This window comes from Nerophis lumbriciformis, linkage group LG04 (genome assembly GCF_033978685.3).
Source record: "Nerophis lumbriciformis linkage group LG04, RoL_Nlum_v2.1, whole genome shotgun sequence".
NCBI lineage: Eukaryota > Metazoa > Chordata > Actinopteri > Syngnathiformes > Syngnathidae > Nerophis > Nerophis lumbriciformis.
The window spans coordinates 27416544-27434668 of record NC_084551.2 but is presented as its reverse complement, the minus strand read 5'-3'; the positions used below and the strand labels follow the sequence as shown (position 1 = coordinate 27434668).

The 18125-nt window shown below is 38.7% G+C and overlaps 1 protein-coding gene across 1 annotated transcript in view; it reads left to right on the top strand.

Moving 5' to 3' along the window:
• Nucleotides 1-18125, top strand: part of cdkal1 (CDK5 regulatory subunit associated protein 1-like 1) — a 532667-nt gene that overhangs the window by 171118 nt on the left and 343424 nt on the right. Inside the window, exon 7 of the mRNA XM_061951156.1 lies at nucleotides 456-576. Within this exon, the coding sequence (XP_061807140.1) occupies nucleotides 456-576 (121 nt within the window). The remainder of the gene's footprint in view (nucleotides 1-455; nucleotides 577-18125) is intronic.

Below are 18125 nucleotides of genomic sequence, written 5' to 3'. Positions count from 1 at the left end.
TGTGTTGGTAGCATTTTCTGTTTCTTTTATTCTATGTTCCTTTTTCTACCAGCACACCTGTTCCCCATTGTTAATTTGTTCTGTTTAGTTTCTCCTTGTTCCCTACTTCAGCGCTGGTTAATTATTTTCTGTATGTCAAAGTTTGTTGTTGCTTTCTGAGTTTCTGATAAGCCCAAGTTACTTTTATTCTGCCTGGTACCCAATAAAGGCATCTTCTTGGTGCACTTTGCCTATCTTCTCCGCACCCTGGCATCACGCCAACAGCTGACATGCGGCATTGTCACGCTTGTATCTAAATGTTCCATTTTACCAAGATTTTTAGATCATTATATGCTTTACACTACATGGAACAGATTGGCAAATGCCCTTTATTTCTGTTCTAGCAAACAAACCACAATACACAAAGCAATTATTTAATTACATTAAAACATGTAATTTTTTTCTGTTAAACTCAGGTCACTCAGTACGTCTTCTGGGCCAGAAAAAAGATGGAAGCCGGAGGTTAGGAGGAGCTCGACTGGACCTGCCAAAGATAAGGAAAAACCCACTGATTGAAATCATCTCCATTAACACAGGGTAAGACATGAGAAAAAAACAGTGTCCAATAGTGCATACAGTATGTCTGTACTTGAGACCATGTAATACTTTCAGTCAATGTATTACATTCACAGGCAACCTTATTATGTTATCAGTGCATTTAGCTTTTTTACATGTGTATTTAGTATTAGCAGCTGTTTAGTTTTCAAACATAAATGTAATAGAAACTCAGGATTCATGCTGTGTTTGTCGCTTTCCCAGTGTTTCATTATAGTTACTCGTTGCCAAAAAAAGTAATTAAATTAGTTATGGAATTACTCTTTAATAAATGTAATTAATTACTAGGGAAAGTAATTATTGCGTTACTTTAAAAAAGCAACATCGAAACAAACAGTTGGTCGTTTAATTAAACGAGTGTGTGTGTGCCTTTTAAAAGGCGGTGCTGTTGCCAAGTCACGTGTGACGTCAGCGTGAGAGCCAGGCAGAGCAACATTACCTCAGATGTGTTTGTTCGCTCTTGCGGGAGGGCAGCTCTGTTGAATATTTACACTGGATTGTGTTGCCTTGGTTTAATAAAGAGATTAAATGTTTTTCCACGGCTGTAGTGTCCTTGTCCACAAACGGGGTTTTGTAGGATTGTAAGATTGTCACTTCAGTCATTGATTTGTTGTTCGTTATTCCTTCCTAGTAGTAGTAGCGTGTGTGTGTATGTGTGCGTGTACTTACATGTTGTGTTTTGTTTGCTGTGTGATGTTGCCTCATTCTATTTGATATCAAGTACATTTTAGTGTGGTGCTAATTAGAGATGTCCGATAATATCGGACTGCCGATATTATCGGCCGATAAATGCTTTAAAATGTAATATCGGAAATTATCGGTTTCAAAAAGTAAAATTCATGACTTTTTAAAACGCCGCTGTGTACACGGACGTAGGGAGAGGTACAGAGCGCCAATAAACCTTAAAGGCACTGCCTTTGCGTGCCGGTCCAGTCATATAATATCTACGGCTTTTCACACACACAAGTGAATGCAAAGCATACTTGGTCAACAGCCATACAGGTCACACTGAGGGTGGCCGTATAAACAACTTTAACACTGTTACAAATATGCGCCACACTGTGAACCCACACCAAACAAGAATGACAAACACATTTCGGGAGAACATCCACACCGTAACACAATATAAACACAACAGAACAAATACCCAGAACCCCTTGCAGCACTAACTCTTCCAGGACGCTACAATATACACCCCCCGCAACCCCCCGCCCCCCCACCTTAACCCCGCCCACCTCAACCTCCTCATGCTCTCTCAGGGAGAGCATGTCCCAAATTCCAAGCTGCTGTTTTGAGGCATGTTAAAAAAAATAATGCACTTTGTGACTTTAATAATAAATATGGCAGTGCCATGTTGGCATTATTTTCCATAACTTGAGTTGATTTTGGAAAACCTTGTTACATTGTTTAATGCATCCAGCGGGGCATCACAACAAAATTAGGCATAATAATGTGTTAATTCCACGACTGTATGTATTGGTATGGGTTGATATCGGTATTGGTAATTAAGAGTTGGACAATATCGGAATATCGGATATCGGCAAAAAAGCCATTGTCGGACATCTCTAGTGCTAATTGTTGCTGTCATTAGTAAAAAGATATCTCCTGCATTGAACTCGCTGTGCTTCTGACACTGCCATGTTGACATAAAACTACATCAAAAGTAACGTGCCACGTTACATTAAGCGTATTGGTCACAGCGTTGTAACGTACATAAATGTATTTAGATGACTTGTTACTAGTAAAACTAATTTTATAAAGTTATTTTTTAATGCTATTATTCCGAAAACTGCCCTTTCTTTTGTGTTATCAAAAAATGGCATTCAGTTTTTATTCCTCACAAGACTACTTTAAGAACTTAAAAAACAGCTTAAACTCACTAGTGTAAATGCATTATAGTACATTTTCATGATATTGTCTTAGGTATTGACTTGAAAAAGGTCTTCACTGCAATAGCCATGAGGAAGTCTTAAAGTATAAATCATCAACTGAGATGACATCAACCTAATCTTCATGTTCACGCGCACACACTCGAAATCCCTCGCAGACGCACTTTATGGGCTAATTTCGTGTTGTTTACAGGTCTACAAACCCGTGCACTGCATTCTCAGTGGGCTTCTTAAAAGGGGTTAGTGCAGACTAATTCTACTGTGCTAGGTCTTCACTGGTCATAATTCCCTAGAACATCATCAAGGTCTGCACATTTAATAGTGTCACTCACAAAGCAATGAAGTAAACACCAATAGCTTTCATGGTTTAAGCAATTACTTGATTCCATCATATAACCCAGTGGTCCCCAACCTTTTTGTAGGTGCGGACCGGTCAACGCTTGAAAATTTGTCCTACGGACCGGGGGGGAGTTATGGTATTTTTTTAAATTTTAATTTTTTTTTTGTCATAAAGACATACAATCATGTGTGCTTACGGACTGTATCCCTGCAGACTGTATTGATCTATATTGATATATAATGTATGTATTGTGTTTTTTATGTTGATTTAATAAAAATAAATAAATAAATAAATAAAAAATATATATATATTATATATATATATATATATATATATATATATATATATATATATATATATATATATATTTTTTTTTTTTAAATTATTATTATTATTTTTTTATTTCTTGTGCGGCCCGGTACCAATCGGTCCACGGACCGGTACCGGGCCGCGGCTCGGTGGTTGGGGACCACTGACATAACCCATTTTGTTCGAAGCTGTCAGTGTAGAATGCTCAGTAATTTAAGTCAGTTTATTTAGAATTTGTGATGTTGGATCATATGGCCTAATAGGGACAATATTCTGATATCCATCACAATAGACACAGCAAACTAGAGCACCCTAACCTGTCCTGGCCTTATATTTACCACTGTTTTAAGCATCACAAAAAATGCCCTTTAAACTCGTTTACCCATTTTTAAGTATGCCACATAAACCAAGCCCAGATGTGGCCATTGCATGTGTTGCTTTCAGTCAGTCCATGTTGTATTTTTGAAAGGGTCAAATTGGTGACAAACAAATCCTCTTGTTTTTGTTCTTTTATACTGGAAGTCTTTTGGGAGACTGAAGGATTACTTGAAAATGTTGACGGGGGGGATCAGCTATTGGCAAATCTCTCCCAAATAACACGGGTGTTACTGAAAATCCAAGCTGAACATCTGCTTTTGTGTTACTTGGTCTGCCACTGGTGTCACTAATTTGACATGGCTCTGTTGATGTAAAATTGCATTAGAGAGAGAGACAGTTAGTTCTTTATGTGTTCTGTTTTTAGATAATCCATTTTAAATACGCTTCTGAAGTTGTGACATCATTGCCGTCCTTTGTCAGTCAACCACATAGAGGTCTTTGTGTGATCCGAACAAGACAGGGCTTCTGCTGCTTCACAATCTTGGAAAGATGACAAGATATATTTTTTAGATGTCTTTTTTAGACAAATGTTGCATAAAAGAAATGCTACAGTCTCAGGCGGCAAGACAGTATGTATATGTTCATGTGGACGTCAAACTATATAGTAAGTTCTCAATACAAACTGTAATAAAATGTGCATTCATGTTCTCCAACATGTTGCAAATGTAGTTATTTACAGGACAAAGAATCATGTCTTCCAACTTTAACATTGGTAAAAATGCACACCACGGCTCACTATAAACTCTACAACCACGTAATTTATCCTTGCCAAACAGTGAAGAAAGATAATAACAACAATAAAAAAGTAATGAATGAATAATGTAATAACAAAAACTCTTGGCTTGATGAACGATTAATTGATCTAATCAATTAATTCAACTTTAAAAAAAAGCTTTGATTTATATTCTGTTGCTCGTTTCATGAGTGTGACTAATAAAAATGTATTAAATCTGGACTGCCTGAAGTGCCCGGAACTTGAAAAACGCACACACAGTTTCCACATACCTGCTGAAGTAGAGTGCACATGAGAGCATAGCAGTGGTGTGCGAGAGCCATGGTCTGTGTGACATGGAACATCAGACACTTATATTTTTATCATAAAAGTGTACTGTGCTTTCCAGACCATAGGGCGCACCGGATTATAAGGCGCAGTGCCGATTACTGGTCTATTTTTTATCTTTCTTCATACAAACCCCGTTTCCATATGACTTTGGAAATTGTGTTAGATGTAAATATAAACGGAATACAATGATTTGCAAATAATTTTCAACCCATATTCAGTTGAATATGCTACAAAGACAACATATTTGATGTTCAAACTGATAAACATTTTTTTTTTTTTGCAAATAATCATTAACTTTAGAATTTGATGCCAGCAACACGTGACAAAGAAGTTGGGAAAGGTGGCAATAAATACTGATAAAGTTGAGGAATGCTCATCAAACATTTATTTGGAACATCCCACAGGTGAACAGGCAAATTGGGAACAGGTGGGTGCCATGATTGGGTATAAAAGTAGATTCCATGAAATGCTCAGTCATTCACAAATCAACTTACTTGATTGTTCAAACAAACTTATTGATAGATCACTCGATAACAAATGGTAAATGGGTTTTCTACTTCTAAGGTACTAAAAGCGCTTTGACACTATTTCCACATTCACCCATTCACACACACATTCACACACTGATGGCGGGAGCTGCAATGCAAGGCCCTAACCCCTGACCCATCAGGAGCGAGTCTTGCTCTACCAACCAAGCCATACCGTCCCAACTAAATTAGTCAATAGTTCTTGACTCTATTTGCTATTATTTTGGTATTGCTAATGCTATTTTTCTGTTTGTTTTAATTTATATTATTGCTGTCAAATAGTTGATTTTTTTTTATCAGATTAGTCACACTTTTGAATTGTATTCAATCGTGATTAATCACAGTAAATTACTTGCTTGCACAATTCAAATTAACTTTAAAGAAGAACCCAATATTTTGACACAAATGTAATTTCATTGTTAAACAGTCATACAGGAGTATTTTAATATGTTTTACATAAATGAAAGTCATTTATATGTTTAAAACTTTGTAACAGTTTTATTTTAAGTCCTGTCGGGTTTACTTTGAAGGGAGATTTGCCATTAAGCACACCAGTCGGTGTCTCCCCACATATTTTGGCACTGACATATGCACTGACCTGATCACTGACCTTCTAACAACCCATGCCACCTTTCAGGTAGCCATCCACATTTAAAGTAATGTAGCATGTGCGAAATAAATTGGGTGATTAATCTGCATTGATACATGGTTAATACGATAATTTTTTGTGATTAATCACAAGTTTGTTCGTTATTTTTAAGTACAAATGTAATTTATATATACATTTAATAAGTTGTAACTCTAGTTCACTATCAATTTACACGTAGTGTTTTTAATAAATCTCACTTCTGTTGTTTGTATTGCACTCATACAAAATAGACTTGTTTGGCTATAATGTTGCAGTTCATGGGTGGATGGATATTTATTGTCATTGCACAAGTACAACAACATTTTGTTTTCTGCCCAAACCCGCTCATGATTAGACAAACAAACACTGTACAGGGTTACAAAACAGGAACGCTGATGGGTCGCCAATACAAAGCCCCGAAAAAGGTGGACACTGGGTGAGGATGAGGGGAAAAAAGTCAATTTCATTGTTATGACACTCTATTTTTGGCTATTTTGCATGTTCCTGACATCCTGCAAAATAAATAATTTTAATTCAAGCCCAAACTAATGAAACTTCTGTATCGTTACCTTTACATTATGTGCACCAATCCTCACAACAACAATGGGGCATAGCTTTTCAACAAGGGAAAATTTAATGGAAATGTAATTTTGTGTTTAGATTGATTCACACTATAAGTTTCATTAGGTTGCATATTAATTTCATTCCACCTATTAAATCCAAATTAGATTAGCTTCCCCCTCGACTAAATTAGTTTTAACCCCACCAGAGGATACAAAAAAAATCAGTGTAGTCCAGCTAGCACTTTGATGCCCTCTCAGTATATTAATGCAATAGTGGCAGCTTTCATTTGGTCCACGAGGAAAGTTTAGTCGAGTCAAGTGACATCATTTTGGTTTGAAAACACAACTGACTTTATTGTTTCTCACTAAATAGAATGTCTTTATTTTGCTGCCAATGTTATTTTATGTACACACTACAAAGCAACATCACTAAACATGTTTTTAGCAAGCTAAATGAATTAAAACACGTTTTGACAGTTTGTGTGGTACCAATTAAAGCAACAGCACATAAAACTACTAAGTGATGTGTATTTGACTTCTCTTGACTGTGTCTCAGCTTCTCATTCTTCCAGCTGCAAATACACATGCTCTTAAAGGTGAACTGCATTTAATTTTTTTTTTGCCTATCGTCCACAATCATCATGAAAGACATGACACAGATGTATTTTTTTCTAATGTATTCAAACACGTAAATAAAAGTCCACTTACAGCGGAGCTAATGGGAGGTCCTCTATTCCGCCAATAAAACGCAATTAAAAAAACATCCAAAAGCGGCAACAATACTCCAGTTACATTTCATGACTTGAATATTAACCAAGTATTAGTGATATTGTTATTGTAAGTGCTAACGCAGACAAAATATAACAGTGCCATGATCACTAGCGTGCGTGGCTTTGTTTACATCATTGAGTGGTAACCTTTTTCCTCACTTACCTGCTCTTGAAAGTTTATTGTAGCTCATAAATCATGCCTCTCAGCTGGGTAGTAGGAGGATGAGGATGTAATCCAACGCGTTGGTACACTTTGACAGTCAATTTCGACCCGCAAATGACGAGAACGACACAAAAAGACGCTTGGTTTCAACCCCCCTTTTCTTCGCAAGGATTATGAGTCATTCTTCATCTAAATGGGAATTATACCTGTTGGCATCCTAATGAACGCAGACGTTGTACAGTAAGTGATGTTTTATTATGTTTGTTGGCTCTCATGAAGTTTGCAGTGAGTAATAATCAGTGATGTTGTTGGGGGGGCGAACGTCGTGATGCGTTTTTTTTATTAATGCCCGTATATGCTAAAAATGATCAAAATACATAAATATTAAATGCTATTATAAATGTGCTCGTTATGTCATAACATATATATTTACAGCATGAAGACACAACCTAAATGTTTGTTTGTATTTGTTTATTTGAAGGACAATGTGCAGTTACATTAAGAAGATGGCTGCTCCAGATTTAGCACCATGCTAATTTCCATCTGTAGTCCTTACGTGTATGTACGTGTGTAGATGTTGGCATCCTAATGAAAGCAGACATTGTACAGTAAGTGATGTTTTATTATGTTTGTTGGCTCTCATGAAGTTTGCAGTGAGTAATAATCAGTGATGTTGCTGGGGGAAGGGGGCGAACGTCGTGATGCGTTTTTTTTAATTAATGCCCGTATATGCTAAAAATGATCAAAATACATAAATATTAAATGTTATTATAAATGTGCCCGTTATGACATAACATATATTTACAGCATGAAGACACAACCTAAATGTTTGTTTGTATTTGTTTATTTGAAGGACAATGTGCAGTTACATTAAGAAGATGGCTGCACCAGATTTAGCACCATGCTAATTTCCATCTGTAGTCCTTACGTGTATGTACGTGTGTAGATGTTTTTTTAAGGGCTTTGTTGGCAAAATAGAGCGACCCCATTGTAAGCGGACTTTTGATATATCTGATTTATTTACGAGTTAGAATGCATAAAAAACTAAAACAATGGTGTTCTAATCTTACATAAGGATTGTAAATGATAGGAAAAATTCCAAAAAAAAAGGCAGTTTTCCTTTTAAATTGGATCAATTTTCAGCTGCCAGTCTCTAGCCTTTAAATGCAGTTGTGTTGTGTTGTTCATGCCATAGCCCTTTCTTGCAAATACATCGGCCCGAGGGCAGAGTTCATTGCTCAAATAGCCTCAGACTGGGGAAAAAAGCCTGCACTTTGTCTTGCTGATGCTCTGTTTTGTGTCCCAGTATCAGAACCCTTGACGCTATTAGTGAAGCTGGTGCTTGTGCGTATGTGTATGTGTTGCTTTGGCCCTAGGGTACTCTAAGTGTCCCTTTTCACTGTGTTTATCTGTGTGTGTGTGTGTGTGTGTGTGTGTGTGTGTGTGTGTGTGTGTGTGTGTGTGTGTGTGTGTGTGTGTGTGTGTGTGTGTGTGTGTGTGTGTGTGTGTGTGTGTGTGTGTGTGTGTGTGTGTGTGTGTGTGTGTGTGTGTGTGTGTGCGTGTACACGTGTATGTGAATGTGTATGTGTGCTGTCAGCAACAACAAAAGTCCCTTTGTGAGCAAGCTGAATCGGGATGCTTTAGCATCATAAAGCAGGAATTTACAGCCACTCAGTCAGAATGGGTCATTAAACTCGTGTGGTGTGTGTTTGTGTGTGTGTCGCTGTGTTTGTTTGTGTGAACCATTGCCACTGGACTCCAGGCATTAAAAAAAGCCATTTGTTCCACAGTTACAGCTCATTTCATTTCATTATGTGTCCTTTCCTTTCTCTCTATTTAGTTACATTTTTGGCAGTCATGATCTCTCTGTTATTGCAGTGTGCTAAAATCAGGTTTTGATGATCCTCTGCCCCCCTGCCCCCAAACCAATAACTTGCCGAATCATTTGTGTCCTCCAGGCAAACAGGTAGGCAGGCAGGATAACATAGTGGGAATAAACCAGTAGGAGAGAGACTATCGTAGGAAACACATTAGTATTGCAAGCTGGAAGCTCCTGTTCAAACATTTTGAAGTGGAAGGGATGCGATATGGCATAAAACTATTAGAAATCGACTGATATGTTTTATTTAGGGTCTATACCAGGGATGTCAAACATGCGGCCCCTAGGCCGGATCAGGCCCGCGAATGGGTTCAATCCGGCCCGCAAAATGAGTTTGCTGAGTGTAAAATTGAGCTGCATTTTTAAATTACAGAAACTGCTGTTCTAAATGTGTCCACTTGATATCACAATAGCAATTCTGTTAGGCGAGCAAATACTTTATACCGGAGCGAGCAGGTATACAAAGCAAGAGGTACAAACAGGAGTAAAATAAACAATTGGTAACCCCACTTAAAATGCTGCATGAGACACTGCACATTGATATAGTTCTGTGGAAGTTATTGTCTTCCGTGCCAGTTTTTAAGAAAGTGAACAGTGTGTGATTTACTGCAATACGGTCAGTCTTTTAAGTTTGTAGTTTTGATTTGTTGAAATTGTTCAAACCTTGCACAGCTTTTATTTTTCTATGAATATACAGTGATGCCTAGGGATGATGTTTGATAAGAAATTATCGAGTTCGAGCCTATTATTGAATCCTCTTATCGAACCGATTCCTTATAGATTCTCTTATCGAGTCCAGATAGGTTGTTGTATATGGAAAAAAACACACAATATTTGGTTTAACAAAAGCTCACTTTTATTATATAAGAAAAAAATGTAATCTAATAAATAAATAAATATTGACTGTTACTCCCCTAAAAAGATAAAATAAAATAAATAAATATTGACTGTTGTTACCCAAAGTATATTAAGTGGGATTTTTCAGAAAAACAAATATATACAGTAACACAAAAACAACCTGTCTCTATGATCACTATAGGTGTATAAATAATAATATAGTGTTAAATAAAATCAGACCCTTAGGCACAAAACTGAAAATAATACAGCTCTCCAAAAAGTGCACTTCTGCTGCTATTTAACATAACTGTTTGTTATGATGCTTTGACATATTTGCACTTTATTTCTTTATTGAAAGAAAATTCTATGAAGAGAAAAGTTGTTTGCAAATGTGGTTACAATGCTAAAAAAATGAAAAGTTAAAGCTAAAAAAAGAAATACACTTTATCGAGTTAACATTATTTCTTTATATGGGGAAAGATGTGATGTTATGAGCAGTGTTGGGACTAACGCGTTACAAAGTAACGCGTTACTGTAACGCCGTTAGTTTCGGCGGTAACGAGTAATCTAACGCGTTATTTTTTATATCCAGTAACTCAGTTACCGTTACTACATGATGCGTTACTGCGTTATTTTAAGTTATTTTTTAGTATCGACTAGAAACAAGCGCTGCGGTGTCGTTCTTCTGAATCTTCCTCTGTCACACGCCGGAGAGAAGAAAAGAGGCGTGTGTGGGGAGGGGAGGGACACACGTGATCCGCGGTTTGATATCCATCCATCCAATTTTCTACCGCTTGTCCCTTTTGGGGTTGCGGGGGGTGCTGGAGCCTATCTCAGCTGCATTCGGGCGGAAGGCGGCAAGTCGCCACCTCATCAAAAAAAAAAAGTTGTTCGCACGTTCAGTCCACACACAGCGTCGTCATGGCGAGCAAGGTAACGGAGGAGCTTGAACGCCCCGCGCCATTTAATCGGTGTGTCTATAGGTGCAGACTCCGTTGTGCAAAACGAGGGTTTTAAATACATGCTGAACGTGCTTGAGCCACGTTACGACACCCCGTCGCGCACCTCCTTCAGCGATAAGATTGTGCCAGATCTTTATGAGCAGGAGTACAAAAAAGTTGTGGATGAACTATCCCGAGCATCATCTGTTGCGCTCACGACAGACGGGTGGACTTCCAGGGGAAACTATACGCGCTCACTTCATCACAGCATACTAGGAGATGAGAAGACACGCCCCCTCTACGAGAGTCACCTTGCGCAGGTACTGACACAAGCAGTGGAGGAATGCAAGATAAAGATATCCCAGTCACATGTGATAATGCCAAAAATCAAATAAATGCAGTGAATGAGGCAGGACTGGGACCACAAATAGGTGCTTTGCACATGTAGTGAATTTGGCATCACATCTCAGTCAATAGGATGGAGCGCCTCCTTGGGAGGATCAGGAAGGAGGTTTCCTACTTCCACCCAAGCACAACAGCTGCTCATGTGTTTAAGACAAAGCAAGAAATGCTAAAGCTGACTACTCATAAAGCTCATACATGATGTCCCAACAAGGTGGAACTCCACTTATGATGTGTTGGAGCAGCAGGCAGCTATATACTCTGCATTGAAATCAAATGTCAAAGACATCATCACCCTCTCTGATGACGATGTGAGAGTGGCAGAGGAGGTCCTCCAGGTGTTTAAACCCCTCAAAAGTGTTACATCTCTACTGAGCACTGAAACTTCACCATCTGTGTCAATGATCCTGCCACTGAAAACAAGGATTCTACAATCCATGGCTCCAAGTGTAGAAGACAGCAGCATCACTCCAGATGTCAGGCTTTATTTCACTACCTATCTTTCAAGGAAGATGATGTGCTTTCTTATGTTGCACTTTAAGTTGTTTTTTATTAATGGTCATTGGTCCAAGTTTAAAGAAAGGAGAAATGCCTATTTATGTTGCACTGTTTTTCATTATGTTAAAAGGAAAATAAAAATGCATGCCAAGTTGATCAACATATTGTATTATTCTCCAGTGCAATAACAGTACTGAAATGAAGGCTAAAAGGGCATTAATGGGAGCTTTAAAAAAGAAGAAGAAAAAAAAGAAGTATCTAAATAGTTACTTTTCACAGTAACGCATTACTTTTTGGTGTAAGTAACTGAGTTAGTAACTGAGTTACTTTTGAAATAAAGTAACTAGTAACTGTAACTAGTTACTGGTTTTCAGTAACTAACCCAACACTGGTTATGAGCTAGGGAATATAACAACTACACTACCCAGCATGCAACGGGAGTGACGCGCATGCGCGGTAGCCCCGAAAAGTGTTGTTGCATGTCGCCAGCCGGCAGCTAAGAATGAGGTTATGAGCACGCTGTGAAAGTAAACGTCAAGAACTCAGCCAACACGCCTTGTCTGCATCATTTATAATTAGACAGACAACACATATACAGTGTGATTTTGTTTTGTTTACAAGGAAAGAAAAACTAAAGTTAAAAAAGGGAGATATGTTGTATATATATGTATGTGCTGCGGTTGCTTTAAGAACGTTGCGACAGCTGCCGTAAAGGAGGTGCGTTGCTAGCCTGGTTGCTATGTTTCCGGTTGGTCGTAAAAGTGTTAGTCATGTGTTTGTACCCTGCTCAAATCTCTCAGTAAAGTTATTCATTGGATTATACCTTTTGTTTAGAACTTCATTACACCTTGGAGCGCTTTTTCCGGTCCATTTTTTTCCTGCTTTCGCTATCTGCGCCTAATGACTGAGCTACGTGACGTCATTTCTTGTGATGTCACACGGAGCATTTCTGGTCGGGACGGGATTCGTTCCCAGAGATTCGAATAAAGAACCAACTCTTTTTCTTTACTATAGTGGTCTCGATAACGGGTACCGGTTCTCAAAAAGGGATTCGAGTCCGAGGACTCGGTTCTTTTCTTATCGAACAACCGGGACAATCGGTTTCGAGTATCATCCCTAGTGATGCCTAGAAGGCAGGGAGTAACTCAGCCCACTCGAATAGTTTCTACCTCAGTTTGTATGGTGTGTTGAGTTAGCACAGGATTAATGTGTGGAAATGACAAATGAGGTAGTTGATAGAATATAGAAGAGTTTTTATTTATGCTTTATTTTGTTTTTTTGTTCAATCCAGTTTTATTGCTTTGTAGATACACTGAGATTAAGTCTATTTTGTTTTTGAAACTGCACCAATTCTTTCCTCAGAATTTTACTATAGAAGTGTTTTGTCAAGAGGATTATTTGTGATATGTACATTTTCCAAATGTGCTTGTTCTGTTTTGGGCCGAAGTAAACAAAGAAAACAATCTGAAGTTGTCGTAGTTGTATTTTTAAGTTATTATGCCATGATTTTACCCGTCCGGCCCACGCAGGAATATTTTTTAATCCACGCGGCTCGTGAGCTGAAATGAGTTCGACACCCCTGCTCTACACCGATTCTTAGGATTCAAGGAGGCCAACAACTGATATTTAGAGCTAATATTTATCCATCCATTCATCCATTTTCTACCTCTTTTTCCCTTCGGGGCCGCGGGGGGCGCTGGAGCCTATCTCAGCTACAATCGGGCGGAAGGCGGGGTACACCCTGGACAAGTCACCACCTCATCGCAGGGCCAACACAAATAGACAGACAACATTCACACTCATATTCACACACTAGGGCAAAGACAACATATTTGATGTTCAAACTGATAAACATTTTTTTTTTGCAAATAATCATTAACTTTAGAATTTGATGCCAGCAACACGTGGCAAATAAGTTGGGAAAGGTGGCAATACATACTGATAAAGTTGAGGAATGCTCATCAAACACTTATTTGGAACATCCCACAGGTGAACAGGAAAATTGGGAACAGGTGGGTGCCATGATTGGGTATAAAAGTAGATTCCATGAAATGCTCAGTCATTCACAAACAAGGATGGGGTGAGGGTCACCACTTTGTCAACAAATGCGTGAGCAAATTGTTGAACAGTTTAAGAAAAACCTTTCTCAACCAGCTATTGCAAGGAATTTAGGGATTTCACCATCTACGGTCCGTAATATCATCAAAGGGTTTAGAGAATCTGGAGAAATCACAGCACGTAAGCAGCTAAGCCCGTGACCTTCGATCCCTCAGGCTTTACTGCATCAACAAGCGACATCAGTGTGTAAAGGATATCACCACAGGGGCTCAGGAACACTTCAGAAACCCACTGTCAGTAACTACAGTTGGTCGCTACATCTGTAAGTGCAAGTTAAAACTCTCCTATGCAAGGCGAAAACTGTTTATCAACAACACCCAGAAACGCCGTCGGCTTTGCTGGGCCTGAGCTCATCTAAGATGGACAGATACAAAGTGGAAAAGTGTTCTGTGGTCTGACGAGTCCACATTTCAAATTGTTTTTGGACACTGTGGACGTCGTGTCCTCTGGACCATAGAGGAAAAGAACCATCCGGATTGTTATAGGCGCAAAGTTGAAAAGCCAGCATCTGTGACGGTATGGGGGTGCATTAGTGCCCAAGACATGGGTAACTTACACATCTGTGAAGGCACCATTAATGCTGAAAGGTACATAGAGGTTTTGGAGCAACATATGTTGCCATCCAAGCAACGTTAACATGGACGCTCCAAGACAATGCCAAGCCTCGTGTTACATCAACGTGGCTTCATAGTAAAAGAGTGCAGGTACTAGACTGGCCTGCTTATAGTCCAGACCTGTCTCCCATTGAAAATGTGTGGCGCATTATGAAGCCTAAAATACCACAACGGAGACCCCCGGACTGTTGAACAACTTAAGCTGTACATCAAGCAAGAATGGGAAAGAATTCCACCTGAGAAGCTTAAAAAATGTGTCTCCTCAGTTCCCAAACGTTTACTGAGTGTTGTTAAAAGGAAAGGCCATGTAACACAGTGGTGAACATGCCCTTTCCCAACTACTTTGGCACGTGTTGCAGCCATGAAATTCTAAGTTAATTATTATTTGCAAAAATAAAATCAAGTTTATGAGTTTGAACATCAAATATCTTGTCTTTGTAGTGCATTCAATTGAATATGGGTTGAAAAGGATTTGCAAATCATTGTATTCCGTTTATATTTACATCTAACACAATTTCCCAACTCATATGGAAACGGGGTTTGTATTCCAAAGTCAACTTTCTGTTTATTATAAGAAAATGGAAGAGTTTGGGAACAACAGCAACTCAGCCACGAAGTGGTAGACCACATAAACTGACAGAGGGGTCAGCGGAAGCTAAAGCGCATAGTGCAAAGAGGTCGCCGACTTTCTGCACAGTAATTTGCCACAGAGCTGCAAACTTTATGTGACCGTCCAATTAGCCCACGTACAGTACGCAGAGAGCTTCATGGAATGGGTTTCCATGGCCGACAGCTGCATCTAAGCCATACATCACCAAGTCCAATGCAAAGCGTCGGATGCAGTGGTGTAAAGCACATCGCCACTGGACTGTAGAGCAGTGGAGACGCGTTCTCTGGAGTGATGAATCACGCTTTTCCATCTGGCAATCTGATGGACCAGTCTGGGTTTGGAGGTTGCCAGGAGAACGGTACATTTCGGGTTGCATTGTGCCGAGTGTGACATTTGGTGGAGGAGGAATTATGGTGTGGGATTGGTTTTCAGGAGTTGGGCTTGGCCCCTTAGTTCCAGTGAAAGGAACTTTGAATGCTACAAGATAACAAAACATTTTGGACAAATCCATGCTCCTAACCTTGTGGGAACAGTTTGGAGCGGGCCCCTTCCTCTTCCAACATGACTGTGCACAAAGCAAGGTCCATAAAGACATGGATGACAGAGTCTGGTGTGGATGAACTTGACTGGCCTGCACAGAGTCCTGACCTGAACCCGATAGAACACCTTTAGGATGAATTAGGATGGAGACTGAGAGCCAGGCCTTCTCGACCAACATCAGTGTGTGACCTCACCAATGCGCTTTTGGAAGAATGGTCGAAAATTCCTATAAAATGCATATATATATATATATATGTATGTATGTATGTATGTATGTATGTATGTATGTATGTGTATATATATATATATATATATATATATATATATATATATATATATATATATATACCGGTATATATGTATGTATGTTTGTATGTATGTATGTGTGTGTGTGTGTGTGAATGTTTATATATGTGTGTATGTGTGTGTATTTATGTATGATGTATGTATATGTATGTTTGTATGTATATGTACCTATGTATGTGCGTATATATATATATATATATATATATATATATATATAACTTGCATGCTAACGGCAAACAGCAAGCTGCCCAATGCAAAAGAAAAACAATGTTAATGAAGTTTAAACTATCCGAAGTAGTTTATGGGGAAGAGAAAAAACTGATTTGAGACAATTTCAATATTGAGTGTGCATCAAATTACATCAGATTGTGATTACGGTAATCAATTTAGAACTTCATGATTACAATTTTAATCAATTTAGAAAATCTGCCCTAATACCCAGCCTTCGTCATCGCATGTCTTTCATATAAGAGTGAATGTGTTTTCTGAAGCACAGGTAGGTATGCTTCGGTAAGACTCATGTTTTTTTTTTTTTTTTTTCAATTGTGATTGGCCTCCACTTCACAGCAGTTTAAAGAAGATAACTTTGCAGTCTATAGATTTTAGATACATACTTGTGCACCCCCCCCCCCCCAAACTTCTGGCCCCAGTGCTGATTTGATTATAACCTTAACACTAAGCTTTTTAGTCGACTAGTTTTTCACTTTAAATATGCTTTAATGCCATTGTTGGGGGTTTAAAAGGATATTTAATGTGTTTTAGGGCATAATTTGAATGTTTTATGAGTAAATCATTTTATTTCTTAGCTGATTTGTACACCATACAGGTATATATTAATTAATTTATTAGTCTACCTCCAATCGACTATTTTGGCTCCACTCCTAGTTAAACTGCTGCTAAATCTTCATAATTGCCCCTACTCACCATGCCAAATATACAAATGCATGCACTGCAAATACATCCCACTGTGTACAACTGTGAGTCCTTTTTTCATTATGATTTTGTTATGTTATCAGGCCTTAAGTGAGTTGGTTGCAGGTTTCCTGTGATTTCCGTCTGGTCGCCACAACTTCTCCGTCCACTCTCCGGGCCGACACAGTACAATAATGGAGTCCTATCAACCTCGCCGCTGACCTTAACATAGATTTGTGTTAAGCATTGTGATCAAGGTGCAACGTTAACAGCTTTAACCAGCTGAGAGGGGTAACTTTGGGGTCACAGATGAGGAGATGCAGAAGGAAAACAATGAAACCGTTACTCGGACAGAGGCCCAGGGTTAAAACGCCCCGTGAAGCCACAGCCACAACACCAATGTCCTGCTTGTCAACGTTTAGAGTTATTACCTTAAAAATAAATAGTTGAAACAATAGTACTTTGACCTGATATCCTGTTTCTTGGCCTAATTTGAGCTTTTGTGTCACAGGTCAGCTAGGATAATAGGAGAGAATATGTTAGACACACAGTACCGAACTTCCTCTGACATGGCCCTAATTCCTTCATCATTTTGTTCTTGTTTACTTTAGTGGGGTAGTTACACATTTTTGGGTGTTTCTATTGTAAAGGGCTCCCAAAAGCTGAATTTGATACTTTTATAGGTACCGACCGAAGTCCGTCCGTACAACCGCGTACCGATTCATGTAAAATCAAACGTGCCATATTTCGATACCTTTGTTTCATGTGATGTCATGCCCAGTTGCAGGCTCTCACCGGCTCAAGCATTTGGCTGTAAAGCAAGCAGTCAAGCACTCAGCCGGACTGCCTATATGTCATTTTACAATTTGCCATTCCAACAAAGCAAAAAGAAGCCACTTAAAAGTACAGTAAGGCTCCACTTTTCAAAATGCGCTAGCTTGACACTAATTAAATTGGATTTGCCATAGACATTCTACCGATTAGCATTCAAGATTTTACGTGGCGATTTCAACACTTCCAAATTTGGTAATGAAAACTAGCTTGTTACAATCAAACAGTTGGTGTTTAAACACTCTGTACTTAGTGTATAAACACTTTGTAGGGCTCACTACAAGACAAGACTTGCAGACATAATGGCAAAGACTACTTTGTGATTAAGGCAAAACACTGTAAATCAGAGTTATGTGTAGAAAGAGTATGGCCAACCCGATTTCAGGCGATCTCCTCAATGATTAATCAAAAGG